This window comes from Phaenicophaeus curvirostris, chromosome 1 (genome assembly GCF_032191515.1).
Source record: "Phaenicophaeus curvirostris isolate KB17595 chromosome 1, BPBGC_Pcur_1.0, whole genome shotgun sequence".
NCBI classification, from domain to species: domain Eukaryota; kingdom Metazoa; phylum Chordata; class Aves; order Cuculiformes; family Cuculidae; genus Phaenicophaeus; species Phaenicophaeus curvirostris.
Genome location: NC_091392.1, coordinates 187,282,300 through 187,304,759, shown reverse-complemented (window position 1 = coordinate 187,304,759; position 22,460 = coordinate 187,282,300). Strand labels below are relative to the sequence as shown.

At 42.3% G+C, this 22,460-nt stretch overlaps 2 protein-coding genes across 2 annotated transcripts in view; one reads left to right on the top strand and one right to left on the bottom strand.

Annotated features, from left to right (window-relative positions):
• Window positions 1–22,460, bottom strand: part of MTIF3 (mitochondrial translational initiation factor 3) — a 280,029-nt gene that overhangs the window by 105,163 nt on the left and 152,406 nt on the right. The window lies entirely within an intron of this gene.
• Window positions 226–22,161, top strand: POLR1D (RNA polymerase I and III subunit D). Its single transcript, XM_069882711.1, has 3 exons — window positions 226–345; window positions 10,753–10,827; window positions 20,807–22,161. The coding sequence occupies exons 1-3, from the start codon at window positions 320–322 to the stop codon at window positions 21,090–21,092; spliced, it is 387 nt and encodes a 128-aa protein (XP_069738812.1). The 5' UTR covers window positions 226–319; the 3' UTR covers window positions 21,093–22,161.

Sequence of the window (22,460 nt, the reverse complement as noted above, 5' to 3'; positions counted from 1 at the left end):
GCCGCCGCGCCCTGAGGCAGCGCAGCCCCCGCGGCGCTCGGTGCCGCCGCCCCGCGGCGCGGCCTATGGGAGCGCGGCCGGGCGGGGGCCGGCCCCGCGCCGCTCGCCTGGCGGAGAAGGAGGAGGAGGAGAAGGAGGAGAAGGAAGAGGAGAAGGAGGAGGAGGAGGCCGGCTCCCCAGCAGTGCCCCGGGACCCTCCGGGGGAGCCGCGCGGGGCCCGGCGGGCGGGGGCTCCGCTCGCCCCGCCCCGGCCCCGCCCCGCCGGGGTCCTCGCGGCCTGCGGGACGGGGCCTGAGCTCGGGGCGGCGGCGGCGGCGACATGGAGGAGGACCCGGAGCTGGAGAGGTGGGTGCGGGGAGGCCGCGGCGCGGGGGCCCCCGGGGGCAGCGGGGCCGGCTCTGCCGAGCCCGGGGGGCGCGGAGCCCTCGGGGTGGGGGGGCGATGGGAAATGGATAAATTCGTCCTGTGGAATGGGGGAAATCCGCGGCCGGGAGGAAAATAAAAATAATAATAGTAATAATAAGCAGTAGCTCTTCCTGTGACGCGTGCTGGCAGCGTCTAGAAGCGGGGTTGAAAAGCGTGAGGCGGCTGGTCCCTCCCGGGTTCTAATTCGGTGATGAGGGGCTCTTAGGGGAATTAAAAGAAAAACGACGTTAAACTCCTGTTGTTGCAAGTTTGGGTTCAGTGCTGGAGGCGCGGCAGCGAGTGGACTAATTGTTCAAATTGCCCTGTTCCCTGTACGGTATGGAACAAAGTGCTTGGCGATTATTCTGTTAAAAAATAAAATCGCTTTCTGCTTCACATTTTGTTGGGACCAGAGGGTTCACCTGCCTGTGTTTGCTGAGTTACAGGCTTCCAAAGCAAACACTGAGGATTAAAATGCAGATTTATGTATTTGGATGGTCAGTCACTGCAGACTTCTCTTATTTTTGCTTTAGGAATAGACTCTAGATGCTTACATCACAAATTTTTGAGGCGACTGTCCTATTTGTACTTACTGAATTTTTTTTTTTTTTGCAAGCTTGTTGGTGAGTAACTGCCCTTTTTTGTGGCTGATTAAAAAAAATATTACAGTGAAGTAATGCCCATAAGCTGTCTGAGCTGTTCTCTCACTTAACGTTTAAGAAACCATATCTGAGCGTGCTTACAGAAAATAACTTGTTTCTTAACTTGCTTCTGCTTGGGAAGTATTTTAAATAGGACAAAAGCAGTAGCACTGGGGGTTGGAAAGACTAGAGAGTGTAATGCTTTCTAAGAGGCCTTTAATTCTTGGTAAGCTACTTCTGCTCTTGGATCACCAGTTTAATAATTAAAGCTTCTTTCTATATATGCATAAATGTTTGTGCTAATGCTATTCCAAACTTGAATCTTTATTGTCCATAGGAAGCTGAAACCATGTGTCACTGTTCTGCCATGTTGTCTGCCTTCTGACTGCTGTTGCCATCCTGGACGCCTCAGGGCATAGTCACTTGCTCAATGGCTATAGCTGGCTGCTTCACTCTCCTTCTGATTCTGTCCTTCACAGGAACCAGATTCAGTGCCTTACCCTGCCCCGCAGCTTCAATCTGAATTGGCATTTGCTGTTCCTTTTTTGTGATGAGGTAGATGATGAGGATGGAGCTTGGTATTTCTTAAGAGGGGTACGTGATACGTTTTAGCTGGGAGGTGTCTTCAGTCCATGCTACTGTTCACCTCCATAGGTGTTTAATCAGATCTGAACACATTTTAAGTACACTACTGTGTCCTGATGATTATCACTGTCTCCTGGATCCATCTATCATTAGCTAGTTTTTCATACCCTCAGCTTCTGTAACAGCTCCTTTTGGTAGTAGCACCCTGAATTCAGTTCATGCTGTCTGCATTTAGACGTTGTCATTGGCTATTTCTTACTCTAAATATACTTCCCCATACCATCTTCAAGAGTCTAGTACCAGCCATCCTTTTTCCTTTGATTTACAGACATTACTCCTTAGTTTCACATTCAATGACCTGTTGATCGTCCTCTCCTGAGAGTAGTACAGCAGTGGTAGTTAGGGTTTATAATTTTAGGCTCTTTATAATATGGCTTTATCATACAAATAATGGCATTTCTGTTATGTAGCCACAGTATTAACTGGCTTAGGTGGATTTTTAGTGTTTTTTAAAAAATGGGTTTATTTGGAGTATTTTCAGTAGCTTGTCTCTTTAATTCAGGCTTGTCTTGCAATGCAAAAGTCTTAAATAACATCTTAAGGTTTTTGTATGTGTAGCTTTTATTTAATTTACCACGGGGCAAAAATAAGTGTAACTGGGTTTGTGCATGTTTTTTCAAGGTCTGAAGCAAATTTTGTGTTCCAGCATTCCAAACAGTGATCTGTTAAGACAAGTCGGTTGTCCTATTTTTTATTGTTATTATTTAAGAAGAGGCCTCTTTGTCTTGCTTGTTCTATTTTGTCCTTACTACCACGTTCTCCTGCTATTATTTTTCAGTTTTACTGTGTCTGGCTCTTGCTTGACCTTGCATATGCCGGGTTTATGACTTTAATAGGAAGTGATAGCTGATATCAAAACTGAATACTAACTTGCAAGTTAGAGACCTTTGTGTACTCTGGATTTTAAAACTTTAAAAGCTTCTAAGTAAAATCTATGCCAAATTTTGTTACTATGTAGTTGATGGTATTGTGAATATATGAGCCAAGAGTGAGTAGAAAAAGAAAGTAACAAATCAGCTACTAGGAACTGTTTCATGTTTCCCCTGCAAGCACATATGTATGCTTTTCCTAGTTTATTTCAACTAACTATCCTTTGGAATATTAAAGAGGTCACCATTTTCGTCCCTGCCTAAAAATATTTTCTTCCCCTTCTCCTTCCTAAATAGTCATTCATGGTGATTCTGTGTGTTTGGAAGCACAGAAAATACATCATTTCTCTGGGAATATAAAGGAAGTTAACTTTGTTATACAGTGTGCCCAAATCCTTCTGTAATCACAGAATCATAGAATGGTTTGGGTTTGAAGGACCTTAAAGATCATCTAGTTCCAACCCCTCTGTGATGGGCAGGGACAGCTCCCACTGGATCAGGTTGCTGAAAGCCTCATCCAGCGTGGTCTTGAACATCTCCAGGCATGGGGCATCCACGACTTTTCTGGGCAACCTGTGCCAGTGCCTCACCACCTTCACAGTAAAAAAAATTCTTCCTAATATGTAATCTAAATCTCCCCTTTTCCAGCTTAAAACAGTTACCTCTTGTCCTATCCCTGCACTCCCCCATAAAGAACCTCTCTCCAGCTTTCCTGTAGGCCTCCTTTTATGCATAAGGTCTCCCTGGAGCCTTCTCTTCTCCAGGCTGAACAACCCCTAGTCTCTCAGCCTGTCCTCATATGGGAGGTGCTCCAGCCCTCGAATCTAATATTCATGGCCCTCCTCTGGACTTGTAGTAACAGATCTGTGTCCTTCCTGTGCAGAGAACTCCAGAGCTGGACATGGGACTCCAGATGAGGTCTCATGAGAGTAGCATAGAGGGGGCGAATTGCCTCCCTTGACCTGATGGCCACGCTTCTTTTGATGCAGCCCAGGATACAGTTTGCTTTCTGGCCTGCAAGTGCACATGGCTGGCTCATGTTGAGCTTCTTATCAATCAACACCACCAAATCCTTCTCTTCAGGCCTACTCTCAATCCATTCTCCACCCAGTCTGTATTTGTGCTCGGGGTTGCCCTGACCCAGATGCAGGACCTTGCACTTGGCCTTGATGAACTTCATGAGATTCACACGGGTTCACCTATCAAGCCTGTCAAGGTCCCTCTGGATGCCATCCCTTACCTCTGGCGTGTTGACTGCACCACACAGTTTGGTGTTGTTAGAAAATTTGCTGAGCGTGCCCTCAGTCCCACTGTCCATGTCTCCGACAAAGACTTTAAACAAATATCAACCCCTGCAGAATGTCACTTGTCACCCGTCTCCACTTGGACATTGAGCAGTTAACCACAGCTCTTTGAGTGCAACCATACAGCCAATTCTTTATTCTTTGGATGGTCCATCTGTCAGATCTGTATCTGTCCAAATTAGAGACAAGAATGTTGTGCGGGACAGTGTCAAATGCTTTGCAGAAGTCCAGGTGGATGATGTCAGTTAATCTGTCCTGTCTTTCAACAGCTGTAAATATTTCACGACCTTGGGTACCATACCTTATTTGAAGTGTACCAACCAAGGTTATTTGGAGCATGGTTTACTTGGAATGAAATGTTTCCTAAGGAGACACTGTGCTGAATTACAAGGGAAGCTATGATTCTGTAAGAAGAGGCATGTAGTTAAGAATCAAGTCTAATATTTTTTCTGCACAGTCATCCCAATTACACTTTTTAACTTGCAAGCTCTGTGCCTTGGAAAAATTAATTGATAGTCCTTAATACTCTTTTTAATTGAAGTGTCAGGATTCAGTATGTTGTTCTTTCCTGTACTCAGGGCAAAAAAGAAAAGTAGTCTGAAAGCTGAAGATGGTGTTTTAAATGGTGTGTTCACTACTCAAGCTGATGAGAATATCAGTACTGAAATGTGCTGCAAATAGCACTCATGGGACTGACAAATAGAATATTTAAATAAGAGTACAAACCCTGATCAACAAAGAATGAGAGTGTTCACATGCCTGATGTGGAGTGTCTTTGTCTTTGAACAAACATTAGGAAGTTTATGGCGTATTTGTGCCTTTTTTTTCATTCTTTCTCTTAATCTTCTGGCTTAGATGTTTTTCTTTGCATTCTTTTTCATCCGTTTTCTAAGTAAGCATGAGCAGATAGGACAAACCAACTCACAGGAGTTAATTATAAATAACACTGGCCTTCATTACTATTCATTTACTGAGGAAGGCAGTATCTTCAGTTCTTTACTTCACTGAAGGTCTTAATATTAATTATTCAGATGTAATCAGAATATCAACATCCACTTCTATTTCCAGACCCATGCATGGTTAAAAATAAGGTGTATAGTCAGCATAAAACTACTTGGAGAAGATGGATTTAAAAGCTTGCTGCTTTTGTTCCTGGGCTTGCAGCTTGCTGTCAGGATCTAGAGTGCTTTAGGAGGCAGCTTTAAGCATGATTTTGGAGATTGCAGCAGATGAGCAGCCTGGCCTTTGGTCTTGAATAGTAGTGGTATAAACTGCAAGCTGTGAATGTCTTGCACAAATATGTGTTTGATAAAGCTGTCCCTTCTCTGTCTCTGGGAGATGTTGAATATGAATGCTGCTATCCTGCTCTAGGTGTAATTTTGTAGCTGATTGGATGCTGTGAAACAATTCCATTAGATATATTTTAAGTAGAGTTCTCATTGGGATCTTTAGTGAGATGATGGCGTGGGTGGAGACGACACAGAGATTGTTAGTTATGCTCCAAATGCTCCCAGACACACCCACAGAGGACTAAAGGGAGACCATGGTGAATGGGGGAGCCCAATTAGTGCCCAGTCCTGGCTTCTCTCAGGCCCATCCCAGGAGCCACTGATCCATTGAAGGTCCATCTCTCTGCCCACCACAAGCACAGGGGTGCAGTGGCAGGTGGGAACCCACAGTGAGGACGGAGGAATGAACACCTTCTCTGGGCCCCTCCCAGGGCTGGTCCCAGGAGGCAGCCTCAGCCTCCAGGCACAACACCCATTAAGATGAGTCAGTGCAGGAGCACCTTCTGGACTTAAGGGTGTTGCTGCATAGGGCTGTGGGGCTCATTGTGGGATGCAGGAGAAGAGCATTTTGAGACTGCGTAACGCTTATTACGTGTTGTGTAGGGGAAGGAACCAAAGAGGGGGAAGGGGGTAGGTTCATGAGATTTGAGAAGTAGCAGAAGTTTGAAAATAGAGAAATAAGGTGATAAAAAGGTCTGTTCACGTGTGAATGGGCTGCTTGTTGGTATACTTCTCTGGCCATGCCCGGTGCCTCATCAGCGCAGTCTGTCCTGTCTTCCTGTTAAATTTCTTTCTGATTTTTTCTTGGATGAGGGACTAATTTGAGGGGAGAAGATGTACATCTTAGTGCTAGCAACTAGAATCAAACCATGGATCAGAGTGACTGTGTGTTGTTGGTGCCAGCAACTGGAACAAGTGTGAGTCTGGATGCCAGCAGCTGGGCTGTGACCCTGGGCTGGAGGTCTGGCTGCCAGCAACCAGGAACATAAAACCAAGTGTCAGCCACTGGACTGAGATTAGGGACCCATTTATCTTCTCTGAAGCACTGGAGCAAGTGTGGGTGTATGAGGCAGTATGTGGCTGCTAGTGAAGATCAAGTTGGATCATCTAGTGAGTCTGTGAATAAGGTGGGAGCTGGCAGGTGAGTAAGCATCTCTAAGAGCTTGTCAGAGGCAGCATGGAGTCCTGCTCAGTTGCTGGAGAGGCTGCAGGTCAGGGGTTCCTCAAAGGCAAAACCCATGTGTGTGTCTACATCTCCAAGTGGAAGACCAGAGTGGGATCAGGTACTGGGGAGCCAGAGCGTAGATACTCAGCCTTGCTACTAGTTGGACCTGGGCATGGAGCTGCGACTGCCCCACCTCTCTCATCTGTCAGATCCAGCATGATGTATGCTCTCTTGACAGAGCAGTCTATAATCAAACACTTTGGGTGGTCTCTGTAATGATACGGTGTTTTCATTTCTGTAACTGTATCAGACGTACCTATTTATTACCGGTAGCTCATTTTTCAATCTTATCTATTTGATCTTGCAGGAAAAAATGATGAAGCTGTTTCCCTGGGTGAGGAATAGAAAATATCTCTGGTGTTGCCTGACTTTGGAGCCTTTAACATTCTCCCATTCTTTATGTGCATGTGTTTGTGATGCACGTTGGTAGGATTTATGCAATGGGAGCTTTATCTGTAACCTTGGAATACAGAGCAAAAAGTCTAATCCCTCAGAAATGTAAATAGGTCCTGGACCATACTCTTGAATATAAAAACATTGCTGCATGTACCTTCATGTTCTTATAATTCTGCAGCCAAGATTTATTGCTCAAAAAGGATTGCTACAGCAAGTTTTAAGTGGTGCTTGCAATAAGAGAAGCCAGAATGATGACAGTGTTCTTAAATGTGCCCCTGTCCATAATTTTTCCTCCTATCAATCCCCCAGTGTTTGGGAGGTTCTCACGTGGAAGTTGTGTGCTGCATTCCCTTTGCTCATGTTCCTGCTCTTGGAGTCGAAGCTGGCAACCACAGGACTGTTTGTATTGTAACCAAGCTGTAAAAATGAAGAGAACAAGGAATGTGGAGTCCCAAGAGACCTCTAAAAGCAAATGTAAAAATCTTGTTTGCATAACTTCTAAGCGTTTGTCTTACTTGTGTAAAGTATAGGAGTTCAGTGAGTGAAAATGGATTATTTCAAAGAGGATCTGAGTATTTTTTTCATTTGTCTGTGCAAGTCAAAAGGGCTTTGTAAAGGTGCAGTGAACAAGACTGATGTTGAAAGAGCAATATTAGGAAGCAATGTTTGATAAGAAAGGAAGGTGTTGGCTTACAAGGCTTCTAAGAGGGATGTCAAGCAAGTCTGATCTTCGATATAACCAAAGCAAAAATGTAGTCTCAAACACTTAATGGCTTATAATGTCAAAGTTAATGGAACTGGTATCACTATCTGAATGTATTGTGATGTTTCCTCTAAAACTGAACTGTAGCTGTTTAAAATATGTGGTTTAAAATATGTGGTTTTAGTGCTTTGCCGCTCAGAATACTTTGGTTTATTATTTTAAGTGTGAAATAATGGCAGATTTTAAATTACAATACTAATGACAGGCTTTTAGTCTGCCTTCTAGTCAGATTTCTCAAAACAGAATCACTAAGTTTGATAACTGTGGTAAGTACAAGTCAGACACTTTTTTAATTTTCTTTCCACTCGTTTGACATTTTGAAATCTCAGAACAAGCTTTTAAAAAGGCCATGTGTTCCTGCTGTCACCACTATTAACTAGCTCAGGCTGCACAGATAGCGAAGTCTGAGTCTGGAGTAAAGATAAGTTTTGCCACAATTTCATAGAGACCCGTGTTCTGCTTTCCAGTGGTGGAGCCTGTGTTTCTTACCTGTTTGTGGGGTTTTTTTGTTCTTGGGGAGTGGCTGTCCCACACACCCTCTTGCTCCTGCCTGAGAAGTCAGCAGTAGCTGGTGAAGTTGCTGACGCTGTTTGTCGTGTAAGTGCAAGTAACTCAAAGAGGTGACAGCTTACCTGGGCAAATCCATGAATGCCTGTGATATTACTGGATACACAATGCGTCCTCACTGTCTAGTGTATTCTCAAAAAAAAAGAATTTTTAGTATGCCAAGACCAGCTGCTACTCAGATTTTCCTCTTAGATAAGAGGAAAAGAGACTTCTGTGAGGAGCTTTAAGCCAATGTGCCATTAGTAGGCTATTGCACAGGAAAGCAATATTGCAGGTTTTGGTGCATTTCTCTCCTATTGCTTCTGTGGAAGTTTTCCTTCGCAAAGTCCTTCAGGGAAAAGTTGTGACCAGTGAATACTTGCATTTCTGACTGGTACAGATCTTGGCTTTTTCTGGATGAAATGGTTTCCCCTTGAAACAAATGAATAATGTGTATATATATAAATTGATCAAGGATGATTTACGTGTGGTTTGAGAACTTGTCACTGATTCTGTGACTGGTTTAAGAATCTTTAGCCGAAGTGTTGCTGGCTGAAAATTACTGTAAAGTGAAGTAGTAGTTCCATGATAGCTGATTGTAAGTATAAAGTATGAAATATATATTCAAGTAGAACTGCAGAGTAACTGTAGAAAGAGTAGCTACACCCTGGTGTGCATTACACTTGTACTCATTTTGCACCAATTACTTTTCTGTTGCCAGGGGAAACCAAAGTATGCCCAAAAGCAATACAGACGGAAGAAAAAGAGTGTCTGTATTTATAAAATGTCAACAGCCTATCTAATGAAGGAATGAATCCATGAATACGAATGCAAAGAGAGCCGTTAGAGGCTGATGTTAAGACTGCAACAAACTGAAGGAGGTTAGGTCTGGACTGACAGGGGTAGGCTGCTGTATAGCTGCATAACGTTTTCTCTGAAGGAAATTCTGTATGACTTATTTTCATTCCCTGTTATGCACATGCAGCGCATGCATTTAAAGCTAGGACCTCTTGTGCTTTCTATGTAGACTTTAACTGGTAATAACCTCTGTTAGATGCCCAAAGCCCAGCATTAACTTGTTAGATCCTCATGTAGACCTGCCTTGTAAATTGCTTGCTTTTCTTCTCAGACCTGCCTCCGCTCTTAGGTGATGACTCTTGATTTATCTGGTCTCAGTTTTGTCTTGACAAAAAAATTTATACTCAGGGTTTTTTTAATGTGTGGCAAAGCAGCAAAATCCTGTTATGCTTATAATACCCTGACAATATGTTGGGACGTGACTTCCTTGAAGTCTGAGGTGAAGTCTGGCAGTTACCTTTTCTGCACAGTCTGCACACACATACACTTGTACTATCAAGATGATGATTATGTTGCTCACCTAGTCCAAGTGCCAGCAGCCATTCTGGCACATCTTAGCTGTGAGAGCTAAACAACAAATACTCTCCTTATCACCTCCTACCTTCAGTTTCTCAGGCTTACCCATGTCAGTGTTGTTAATGCTTAGCTTTCTGTACTGGGTAATACAGACAGGTGCTTAGCTTTCCTTTTCTGTTTTGCCTTCTCTTCTCTTCTCTTCTCTTCTCTTCTCTTCTCTTCTCTTCTCTTCTCTTCTCTTCTCTTCTCTTCTCTTCTCTTTCTCTTCTCTTCTCTTCTCTTCTCTCTCTCTCTTCTCTTCTCTTCTCTTCTCTTCTCTTCTCTTCTCTTCTCTTCTCTTCTCTTCTCTTCTCTTCTCTTCTCTTCTCTTCTCTCTCTTCTCTTCTCTTCTCTTCTCTTCTCTTCTCTTCTCTTCTCTTCTCTTCTCTCTTCTCTTCTTCTCTTCTCTTCTCCTTCTCCATGTGTAGTTGCTTGCAGTTAACTGAGTTGTTAGTTTATGCATTCTGTTTATATAATAAATGGCTCACGTTATCCATTCATTGGTTTTCCCCATTAGCTTCAACCATGTCTGGTAGAGCAGTTACTTAAGTTTTATTTGAGGTGGAGATTAATTCACAAAGAGAACTTAAAGGCTGACATTGCAGGAGTTGTCTATAAATTTTATAATTTACACTCCAGTGACTTTTTACACGATCATAGTTATTTAACTGCTTTAGTGTTAGTCTGGCCAGTTTGTTCTAGAAGATGCTTATAATGTAAAGATTGGTCATTTTGGGTGGTGGTGGTGGATCACAGTCAAAGATGAGCTCTTTGTTTCCACTGTTACACAAAGATAGTGCAGTTTGACAGATGGTAGTTGCAGTGATTTTACTGTCATTTGGCTGCTTGCTATTTTACTAGTGTCAAATTTTACTGTGTTCGAAATAGGTCTGTTGTGGTTGAAGGACTTTAGGAAGAACTTCAGTGAAGGGACAGCAAGGAAGAGCATTTCCAAATTGAAGTGATAGGGACTGTGCTTCTCAGCGTGGCACACCAGTTTCACACACTTTATTTCTACTCTCCATGTTGCAGTGTATTTGCAATGGCTTTAGTTGCTTTTAATATGTCAAATGTTTCTTTTAATCTTGGAGCATAGGAATCTGAATTATCTTAAGAAAGTCAGGGTGATTTTGGTAGCCTCTTTATTGCTAAATTCATTACAGTGAAGAAGCTCTCCACTGTATTTATGTAAGTGCACTAAGTGGCGAGTTCTTGTGTTCCACAAATGGTAACTTCTTTGTTTTCTTCATATTTAGGAAGGCTGTGGAAGAGCTACTTAAAGAGGCAAAACGTGGGAGAACCAGGGCTGAAACGATGGGAGCTATGGGTTGGTAAGTTGTGTCAAGAGGACATGAATGCTATGACCTATGCCAAAGTAAATTTGACATTTAATGTATAACAGAAGTCTCTACCTTTTAATTTGTTTCATGTTTAAATGATTTGTCTTCATCCAGGTATTTACTGGGCAAGAATTTGAGTCCAGATAAGAAGGAATTTGAAGTAAATTCTACCTGCATGGAATTGCTTGACTGAACGTGATAAAGTCAAAGCAATTGGAAAACTGGGACTAGCTTTTTTCATAGCGTTCCCTTATAATAGATGGAATTCCAGAGTTTGGTTTGGAACCTCACGAATCTTTAAAATACTGGGTAGCTTCAGTGTGTGTGTGCTTACATACTGGCCAGGTATTACAGGGTTAGATTCTGTTTAAATTAAAAGAATTCATAGCCTGACAAAGAAACCTAAACCGTTAAAAAAAAAAAATCCACTAGTAGAGAATCCATGTGTAAATTATTCCTTAATGTAGTATTTTAGTGTTTACAGCTAGATTATCATGGCATGTAATGCATGTAATTGTAATTGAAGAAGTAGCATAGTGAGAAGAGCCCTTCATCTTAAGATAATGTATATGGCTTTGGTAAGAGGCTGTCAGATCTAGGGATGTTCGTGCAAGCAGTGCACCAGTTGACTGCTTTAAACTCATTTGTAGATACAGTTTGGCTTCCTCCGCCGACAGTAGTACAAGATAAGTCTCTGCTGTTAAGGAAGTTCTTAGCTGATTTCTTGGCTATGTTTGTTTTAGTAGTTCTGAAGAGATTAAAACAGTGTCTTGCTGAAAAAAACTTAATCCTTTATATTTTCTAAACAAGTTTGGTGTTTGGTTTTTTTTATATTTTACCCAGTATTTCTGCTAGGGATGCAACTTGTATCCTTTATGTTAAAATAGTTAAATTGGTTTAATCTCCTAGAGTGGGTATAGCTTTACTAATATAGCTTGCTTTTACCCTGTCAGCCTTGCCGAATGGCCAGGGAAAACAATGCAGATAATTACCACTGTGAGGTATTGCGTGCATCCAGTTACTGTGAATTTGCAAGTTAATTGCAGGTATGGAGACTAAGGATTTCTGTTGGGAGGTAACCAAGTGTCCCTGTGCAACTTTGCTGTGACTTGTGCAGTCTGGAATACCTGCCAGGAATGTGTATAGGCTTCTACTCCTGGCTCCAACTACTCAGTCCTTGTTGGTAAGAGAGTAGTGGTCCTGCGCAGGTGCCTATGATGATCAGCTCAGGGTGGCACGCAGTTTGCTAAAGCCTCATGCCCCAGATCTGCCAGAGGAGGGGATAGCCTGTTTCAGAACAGCTGCAGATTCCACTAGAGCTGAAATAGTGGGTGGCTAGGCCAGGGTTGTATAAAAGTGTAGGAGAAGGTTAAGGATTGTTAAGATGACTTCAGGCAGAGGAAGGCTGTTGATGTAGGATTGGCATGGTGATATCCTGAACTGAGACTGTTGAAGTAAGGAACCTTTCAACTGCAGAGGAACATGAGAATAGTCATACAGGTTCAAACAAAGTATCCATCTCTTCAGTGCTGTCTCTCCATCAGTGGCCAATAGCCAGTGCCTAGGAAATGGAGGAAAAAAAAGTACAAGAAAATAGCAGTACTTTTTCAAGGTTCTATTTAAGCTTTGGGCAGTCTGTAACTCAGAATATCCTGCACTCAAAGGTGATTGGTTTGTATATGATGCTTCTCCTGGGATTTTTCCTTCTCTGAATTTATCCTTAGAATGACTGGTAATAATCCCATTTGTCACAAATCTGCTGCCATACAGCTGGTGTGTGTGGTTATAAAGAAGGTGTAAAACCCCCATAGGTAGACTCCCAATAAGTCTCAGGTGTCTAGCTCTGCAAGTGCAAGAGACAACAGCAGCTGGAAGCTGGCACTGCTCTGTTCCCTTCAATATTTTTTATGCCCAATGGGTACAGTTTTGGTCCTCCTGAGCTAGCCAGCAACTAGGTGTTGCATTTATACATGGAAGATGAGATAAACTGTAAGATATTTGGAAGGAAACTTAACTATGCTCCATTGAGTATCACATTCCAGCAAAATGCCATATAATTGATGTTACAGTAGATCCTGAAGGACTTCAGAGATTAGATCCAGGACTGATATATAACCTTGCAACTGTAAACTACAGAGAGGAAGGTAACTGCTGCTCTGAACTTTGTGGATTCCAAATGAAATGAGCAGAAATTTAGGTCATGACAATGTATATTAGCAGACCAAAATCCAGGAAAGCATAACTGGTAGAAACAAAGAAACATCATCATCACCAGCTTGTCCAGCACAGTCTTAACAGGTAAAACACAAAACCTTCCTTGCTTGCCAAACTCAAAATACTTGCAGGTATGTTTTATGAGGACTTCTGGGATTTCCTCAGCCCTTTGTCAGAGAAGTCCTGGAGAAGAGGTGCACAAACCCTGAAGACATCTAGTGTAACGCCCTCAGTCCTGCGTTGGTGCTGGGTAGTTGAAGCAACTCGGCCTATGAAGAAAAGGTTTGTTCTGCCATCTGCCTTTGGCTAAGGAGAAGCAGAGGCTGCTACTGCTCATACTTTACTGTTTCTAGTTTATATTGCTCTCCAGCAGCTGTAGAGTACTGGGAAATACATTTCTAAAGTCAGTGGCATTTGACTCCAGAACTGGTTAGAGGGAGGGGTGTGGGGAAGTGGCATTCCTGGGGAACTGTATTGTGCATACAGTTACAAAGGAGTAATGTCTCCTGGTGGGTGTTGATGACAGCAGAACATTAGCCAGCAAGGTTCTGATCACTGTTCTGAGACTGCTTTCAAGTTGAAGCCACTCTCCATTATTGTCCAGAGCAATTAGTTCTCCATAGCTCAAGTGCACTGCTGGAAGAACTTCCCCAAGCACCTCTACCCAACTTCTTGCTGTCTCCTTGAGTTAGATGGATAGCCAGCTGCTGTTTGAGCTTAAATTGCAAGAATTCAAGTTAGTATAGCTGAGAACTATAGAAAAAAACGTACCAAGCAGTCATCCTTTAGCCTGCAGTCTGTGATACAAAGATTCACCCTTGAAATGTAGGACAGCAGTGCTAGTATTTTCTTCCAGTGCTGCTGGTCACGCTGTGACCAGCAGGTCCAGGGAGGTTATTCTCCCTCTATACTCGGCACTGGTGAGACTGCTCCTTGAATACTGTGTTCAGTTCTGGGCCCCTCACCACAAGAAGGATGTTGAGGCTTTGGAGCGAGTCCAGAGAAGAGCAACGAAGCTGGTGAAAGGGCTGGAGAACAGGCCTTATGAGGAACAACTGAGAGAGCTGGGGTTGTTTAGCCTGGAGAAGAGGAGGCTGAGGGGAGACCTCATTGCTCTCTGCAACTACCTAAAAGGAAGTTGTGGAGAGGAGGTTGCTGGCCTCTTCTCCCAAGTGACAGGGGACAGGACGAGAGGGAATGGCCTCAAGCTCTGCCAGGGGAGGTTCAGGCTGAACATAAAGAAAAAATTTTTCACAGAAAGGGTGATTGGGCACTGGAACAGGCTGCCCAGGGAGGTGGTTGATTCACCTTCCCTGGAGGTGTTTAAGGGATGGGTGGACAAGGCACTGAGGGCCATGGTTTAGTGTTTGATAAGAATGGTTGGACTCGATGATCCAATGGGTCTTTTCCAACCTGGTGATTCTATGATTCTATGATTTTCTTCCAGCCTTACGTTATCTTACAAGTTTGCCCTGGATGACATGAGTAGGTGCTGCAACCTGTAGTGGTTAGTTGCCTAGTAGAAAGGCTCGTCCTGAACAGGGAGGATGGTGGTGATATCGGGCAAGAGCTTAAGTGGGTAAGGGAAATAGTATCTGAGACTCTCTGGACACAGAGTGACTGTTGGTATTGCAGTTGGGCTGCATGAGCTCTCATTTGGTTCAGAGTCCTAGCTTACTGGCCTCTGTGCTCTCAGGACTGCCTAGATTGGCAATGTGTAGGTCCATGGCAAATTAATCCAAGAAATACTGGATACTTGTATTTGTAGGTCATGCATTATTGTGCCTTGAGTATTGACTTGTCCTTTGGACATCCTCGAAATGCTTGCTGTCAGTGCTGCAGTGTTTCTAGTTCCTGCAGTGCTCCTTGTTTTTATGTGCTCTGTGGCCATCGTGATTCTTGTTGAGGGTCTCCTACATCCTTATACCACCACGTGTTATAGATCCTGCTGATGACATATCTGGTTCAAGCATTGTCAGCTAATCACAAGTAAGAAAATATGTGAGGGAAGGGAGGATCCTCTTCTGAAGGTGCCTTAATCCCAGAAATGCTGAACAGAAGAGAGCACAATCTGTGGCTACATCTCAGCAATGCTTGTGTGGTGCTGGAACTTATGAGATCAGAAAAGACATCAGAGCACCTGTCTGAAAGTTAACACTTGAAGGGCCAGCTGCATCTAGGATGGGAAGTTGTGAACAAATTGTGTAAGAACATTTGAAACTGATAAATATGTCCTTGATTCATCATCTGGAATAAATCTGTAAAACACTGTGATTTCCATTGTGTGTCTAGGTAAAACCAGGCTAAAAGGTCAGCCTTCCCTAGGTGGATTTCTTGGTCCTATATGCATAATTCATAAGCTTCTTGTAGCAGTGTTAGGTCCCTTCTGCTTTAATTGAGAAAGGCAGAAAGGCAATTAAAATGCTACAAAATCTACTGTGTGGACAAGTTCTAGAGGCGACTTTTTTTTTCCTTCTCCAATGTGTAGGTCTTATCTTCAAAGATGCTGATAGTGAGTGAGTTGGAGCTGAACTGAATGTAATCTCCTCTGCTTACTAAAATACCTAAAATAAGATCTGGAAAACAGGATATTTTGGGATGGTTTGTTCAGCTGTGCATTGTAAGAGCAGATGGTGTTGCAAGAAGAATATAAATGTTGGAAGTATTAAATTATTTTTAACCCTATTTCTTGTAAAGCAATCCTAAGATTGCTTTAATTTCTATAGATAGCTTTCTGTTCAATATCAAATCTGTTGTTCAAAAGTACTGCAGAATACAAAATAATGAAGATGAGGCTGAAGGGTTTGTGAGGGCACTGGAACTGCAAAATGCTGTACTGCATCTTATCTTTGAATGAGTGTTGTGTGACTGTGCAGAAACACTGCAGTGTGATTCCACTACATCTCTTTCATTTGAGTGTGAAGAGGAGGAGAAACAGGGTACAGACAGAGGCTGCAAAGTAAATATGTTAAAATCCTGTGCTTAGCGCACAGGTTCCCATCCAAAGTCCTGCCAGCTGTATCTGGCTGCCAAGGCCACATGTAAAAGCTTGCAGTGTCCTCCCACACATCCTCTTTTGTGAGATCCCCTATGAAAGGATAACAGCTTAGATTAGTTGATTTGGCAAAACAACCTCTAGCTGCCTTTTTTTTTTTTTTGCTTTCATTCTCTCTTTTGTTAAGTACTGTATTTTCCATGGCAGTTTGAAAGTGGTAGAAATGTACTTGTAAGTTCACGCATAATTAAATTTTGTTCCTGGAAAGATCTGATTGACTCTGTGCTGGGACTGACTGTGCCAAGGCTGTTTGTGTCTAGTAAATCAGTGGAGAAAAGACTGTGGCACACTGCACTGTACTCTTGTGTCTTAAATTGTGTCAATGTGTTTTGCTGGTAAGAAGTTGTATGGCACACCTCAACTACGCTACACTTGATGATAATTATTGGCTGGAAAGACAGACTGTTGTTGAACAGAAGTTGACTTAAAATGTCAAAAGTAGGGTTACAATTTGACCTGTGTTTGCAATAATGGATTTTTTTTTTTTTCTTGCTCAAAATGTGATATTGACATTTCATTGTTGCATAGCAGAGAGATTTGGGGGTGTATGGGATTTGTCTGTGGAGGAGGATGAGGTTCTGTGGGTCAGAAAACCTTGTTTTAGCTTATTGGAGCATGCAAAGTACAAAGTGTACCCTTACTCACTGGGTAACTACCTTGCTACAGAACTGAAGAACTGAAGTTGTCAGTGGGACTGCTCTAGAATTCCAGGTTTTGTGCTTGCTTTGGTCTCTCTTGCAGTCCTGCTTCAGGCATGCTTCAGTTTGGAACTTGGCTATTCTTTTAACATGTGTTATTTTTTAAAAAAAAAAACAGAAAAGCTTTTACAAGCTTTGTTGTGGCACTGTTCCCTATTCAGCAGTACTGCATTCCACCTTGCGTAGGCTGATCTTGCCTCCCAGCCCTTTAGAACTTAAGTTGAGGGCAAAAGCTGTCACTGAAATGAGTGTTGCAGGATCAGACAAGCCTCTGGTGTGCTGTGAGCTTTCAAGGAGGTCTTCTGTAGAAGCATTCTACAATTTTCTCACCATTAGAAATGCTGTAAAAGATATCAGTGGATTAATACAGTTCAGTTTTAATCTTGGCAGTTCCACATATACCATAGAAACATGTAAACATTGTCAGCTTCTGTGTGTACCTGTGTAGTATGTGCCGTACATCTCTGTTTCTTTAAGACTTAAGAGGCAGAATTTGCTTTGTTGGAAGCCTGAAGTCGATAAAACTGAGAACTGATGTTTCTTTTCACTACGCTGACTTGCTGCTGCTCCATGATAGCCCAGTGGCTCATTTTTATCACTGTATGATGGTAAACTAATGACATACTTAGCTGACTGTGAAGCCCTGCACTTCTCATCAGTTTTCATTCTTAGTGTAGCTCAGGCAGCACTTGTAGTGCCAAAAGGAAATAAATACGTTGGCAAGGTGAGTCTATTTAGGACAGACTGTCTCACTCTGGTGCTATATATATTAGTGCTTAATCAATGCATTAGCTCTTAAGGAAAAAAAAAAAAAGAGAAGGAGAAAAATGTGAAATGGTTTTACCTCAATACAGCCTAGAGAAAGCTGCCGTCGTTGGTAGGAAATGTTGAGGTACACCAATTTGAAGCTGGCATAAGGCATACAGAGGACTTAAACCTGTGCCATGCCGTGTGTATAGGGACGCTGCCCAGTTGTGTAGGGATGCCATCAGAAAGGCTAAGGACAGCTGGAGCTGAACTTGCCAAGGGAAGCAGAGACTAACAAGAAGGGCTTCTACAGGCACCTCAATTAAAAGAGGAAGGTTAAAGAGAACATATCCCCCAGTGATGGTTGGGAATGGTGACCTTGCATCAACAGATGACAAGAAGGCTGAGGTACTTTACCATTTTGCCTCAGTCTTCAGTGATAACTGCTTTCCTCAACCCTCCTGGGTCATGGGACATGTCAGCCCCACCTCTGTGCCTGGGAAGATCATGGAACAGATCCTCCTCGAAGCTGTGCTAAAGCACATGGAGGACATGGAGGTGATTAATGGCAGCCAGCACGGCTTCACCAGGGGCAAGTCCTGTATGACCAACCTAGTGGCTTTCTGTGATGGGATAACCACAGCAGTGGACACGGGTAAACTAATGGATGTGATCTATCGGGACTTCTGTAAAGCCTTTGACACAATCTCCCACAACATCCGCCTCTCTACATTGGAGAGATATGGATTTGATGGGTGGGTGATACGGTGGATAAGGGATTGGTTGGATAGTCGTATTCAAAGAGTAGTGGTCAATGGCTTCAAGTCCAGATGGAGATCTGTGACAAGTGGTGTCCCTCAGGGGTCCGTACTGGGACTGGTGCTGTTTAATATTTTTATCAATGATATTGACAGAGAGATTGAGTGCACCCTCAACAAGTTTGCAGATGACAGCAGGCTGAGTGGAGCAGTTGTCACACCGGAAGGATGGGATGTGCGAGGCCCTACATCTGGGTCAGGGCAATCCCCCATTTCAGTACACAATGGGGGATGATGTGATTGAGAGCGGTCCTGCAGAGAAGGATTTGGGGGTGCTGGTCAATGAGAAGCTTGCCATGAGCTGGCAATGTTCACTCGCAGCCCAGAAGGCCAAACCGTATCCTGGGCTTCATCAAAAGAGGTGTGGCCAGCAGGCTGAGGGAGGCAGTTATGCCCCTCTATTCCTCTCCTTTGAGGCCTCGTCTGGAGTACTGTGTCCAGTTCTGGAATCCTCAACATAAGAAGGATATGGAGCTGTTGGAATGGGTCGAGAGGAGGGCTACAAAGTTGATCAGAAGGCTGGAGAACTTTCCATATGAGCCCGGGCTGAGAGAGTTGGGGTTGTTCAGCCTGGAGAAGAGAAGGCTCCAAGGAGGTCTTGTAGCGACCTTCCAGTACCCGAAAGGGGCCTACAAGCAAGCTAGAGAGGGACTGTTTACAAAGGCTTGTGGTGATAAGACTATGGGCAATGAGTATAAATTGGAGAGGGGCAGATTTAGGCTTGATATAAGGAAGAATTTCTTCGCAATGAGAGTGGTGAAGCACTGGCACAGGTTGCCCAGGGAAGCTGTGGCTGCCCCATTCCTGGAGGTGTTCAAGGCCAGGTTGGATGGGGCCTTGGGCAGCCTGGTCTGGTGGGAGGTGTCCCTGCCCATGGCAGGGGGGCTGGAACTGGATGATCTTTAAGGTTCCTTCCAACCCTAACTATTCTATGATTTTATATTCAGCACCATGTTAATTGCTGATGTAGCTTGAAGTGGAAACCCTAGTCTACTGGCGTATGTTAGCTTTTTGTATTTACTCAGTCATACAATAAATGGATAAATACAGTCTCCCTAATTTACAAACCAGCTATACTAAATACAGACCTAGACTTTGTAAGAGTATTTTTTAACCAGGATTTGAGCAAAACCTTGTAGATTTTGGTGCAGAAAGTTTAGAAAACTTTAGAACTAATTATGCTGTAGAAATGTGTCAAGAATTATCTAGCAGAAATAAAACTGTTTGACTGCTTAATGTATGCTTCTAAAATTACTCTTGTGAGACTTTGGGGATGTAGGACAAGAACAATTTTCAGTAATGCTTGGTAAGCAGACCTGAAGCAAAACATCGTGGTAAATGTCATGTCCAGTTAAAAGTCATGAGGTATGCTAAATGTGATCTTCATTACAATTTTCTTCTTGTTCTGATTCCTCTGATTATTCAGAGGTGTCAGAGGCTTTTGAATGGATAGAATATAGTTTCTGCACTTGCACAAAATATTCAATTAGAATGGATGATCTTAACGTTGTGGTATTACGATTTTTGGATTCCATAGCTGATTCAGTAAATGTCACTGTGATCTCCAACAGCTTTGCTTTTCTAGAGTCATCCTGTAACTACTCCATTGGCATGCAGATTCAAAAATACTGTAAAGACAAACACCATGGTGGCTCCCTCTATAAACAAAGTCTTCAGAGTTATTTCTGCTTATTGCAGCAATATACCCAAACTTGTTTTTTCACATTCCATTGTTTAATAGGTGATAAATTGGGAATAAGTAGAATACAGCTGATATCTGATACCAACAAGATAAATGAGGTGTACGGTACTTAATTTATCAGCTAGTTTTAGTAAATATGTGCAAATAATGTTAATCTGCAAGAGAAGAAAGTCAGAAACAATGGAGAAGAATTGGATAAGTGTCCTTTCTGTTTAAGAAAAAGAAATAAAACATCTGGTTAAGTAATTGCCAGATATAATTTAAAATTGGTATGCCTTGTGTGTATGTGTTCTCGCTACAGTCATTTGGGTTCTTTGTGCAAGTGTATCTTTTACTTTCTGAATATCTCGGTTCGTTAAATAATGCTGACTTTAATTGATTATGATCTTGCAAATCATTCTGGTTTTGACTTAGAATATGTTATTAAATATTTGGTTCTGAATAGCTATGTTAAGCACCGTCATCCTTAAAATAAATTGTCATCCTCTGCACATGCTACCTTATGAAAATTATATGGATTTTCACTGTATTGATGTAGAATAAATTTCATCCTATAAAGTGTAAGATAAAAGTAGAATGGAGATGAGCATATCTTTCTGTACTGAGAGTTTACACTAGGTGGCATGCAAGGAAAGCCAATAGCACAAACCTTTCTTAAACTTATTAAAGTTAAAATCTCACACTTGTTTCGGGGTGTTTTTATCTATCTTTTGATCACTTTTAAATGTCTTTACAGGTTGAAATGTCCTCTTGCTGGTACAAATAAAAGATTTCTTATTAATACCATCAAAAACACGTTACCATCTCAAAAAGAACAAGACCAAGAACGTGACCAGAAGGAAGACAGTAAGGATGCTGAGCCAAACAAAAGCAGGAAAGAGGAAAAACCAAAGAAACACAGAATTCACCCATATACACCCAGCTTTCAGTCCCGAAGGAGAGTCAGCTACTCTCCTCCAAGGCACCGAAACAGGAACCAGCCAACAAAGGATAAGCATCAAAAGCTATCAAGCAAGCGATGAGAGTGACAAGTATGTGTTGTTACAAGCTGGGAATGTCATTAAGTGTCAGACTGCAGGGATGTCTCAGTTTTTCAGGAAAAGATGCTGTTCAAAATTGAATTTGAACTGAGTTCTTGTATGAGAAGTAGCCTTGAGATAGCTTTAGAAAGTCTTTCTTTGGGACCTTAAAGAGAAAAGCGAAGTGCAACATCAATCTGTCAGTTGCTTTAGAACAGACATTCCTTTCCCTTTGCTTCATTCCTCTCTCCCCTTCTAACTAAGCTTAGTGTCTTGGTGATGGAGCGTGATACTGGTGTCACTGTCCAATACAACTCATTTAGTCGTGTCACTCTCTTGGAAAGATATTTAAATTAAGCAGAAATCTATTTATTGTGTATAGTTGGCAGAACTTCTTTGCTGCTGAACGTAAAGAAGTTTTATGTGGTTGGGTTAGTTTAGTTTTACAGAATCTAGAAGAAGGGAAAAGCTGATCAGTACCTGGCCAAGCACATACATTTTGTATAGAATATGAGAGTTCACTTTCTTTAGTGTAAAAAGAAAAATGGGCAATGCTGGTTTTGCTTTCCAGGAGGAACTACCTGGAAATAGTGATTTTGATTGTTATTGTGTATTGACAAACCTATCATAGATGATAATAAACGTTACCCCTAAAAAGCCATAGCTGCAATAATTTGTCTTCCCCTAATAGACTTCCCTTTGTAAGGAAGTAGTTTGAACAGTCTGTTGTCATGGTGCTTTCAAAACAAACCTTGAAGACAAAATTGTCATGTTCTCTATCCACTGCTATGAAGTAAATGTATAATACTAGAAATGCAGAAGTGTTACTTAAAAACAGTCAAATGCTCACTTTCCAAGCCTATGTGACAATTCTGTAGTGGTACAGTTCTTAAACTTGTGACTTGGAGCACGTATAATGCACATCAGCGCATTCTACATCTCATTTCTGTTTGTGTTACAATAACAAACTTCTGTGTGAAATGTTTGGTATTTCAGTATTCTCAAAAATAATTGTTTTGACCATAGATTTCTGTTTTTAAGTGTGTCGACAATAAAATCAAAGATGTTCACTAAAAGCACTTTGTGGAATTAAATGATTTTAATGGGTTTCCTAACAGAACACGGCCTCTCTCCTTTAAGGAAAGGGCAGACCTTCGTGGTCCTTCAGTGTTGTCTCAGGCCAAGAGTGCCACCTATAGGCTTATCTGTACCTCGTCGTGCTATATGTACCTATCTGCTGGAGAGCTCATTAGCTGGGAGATGAGGAGACCAAAGTGGAGATATGCTGTGGCTCAGTTTTGATGCATGAGCTGGGAATTACTCTTCTGAGCTGTGGGACGATAGTTAGCCAGAGTCAGCATATCCAACAAA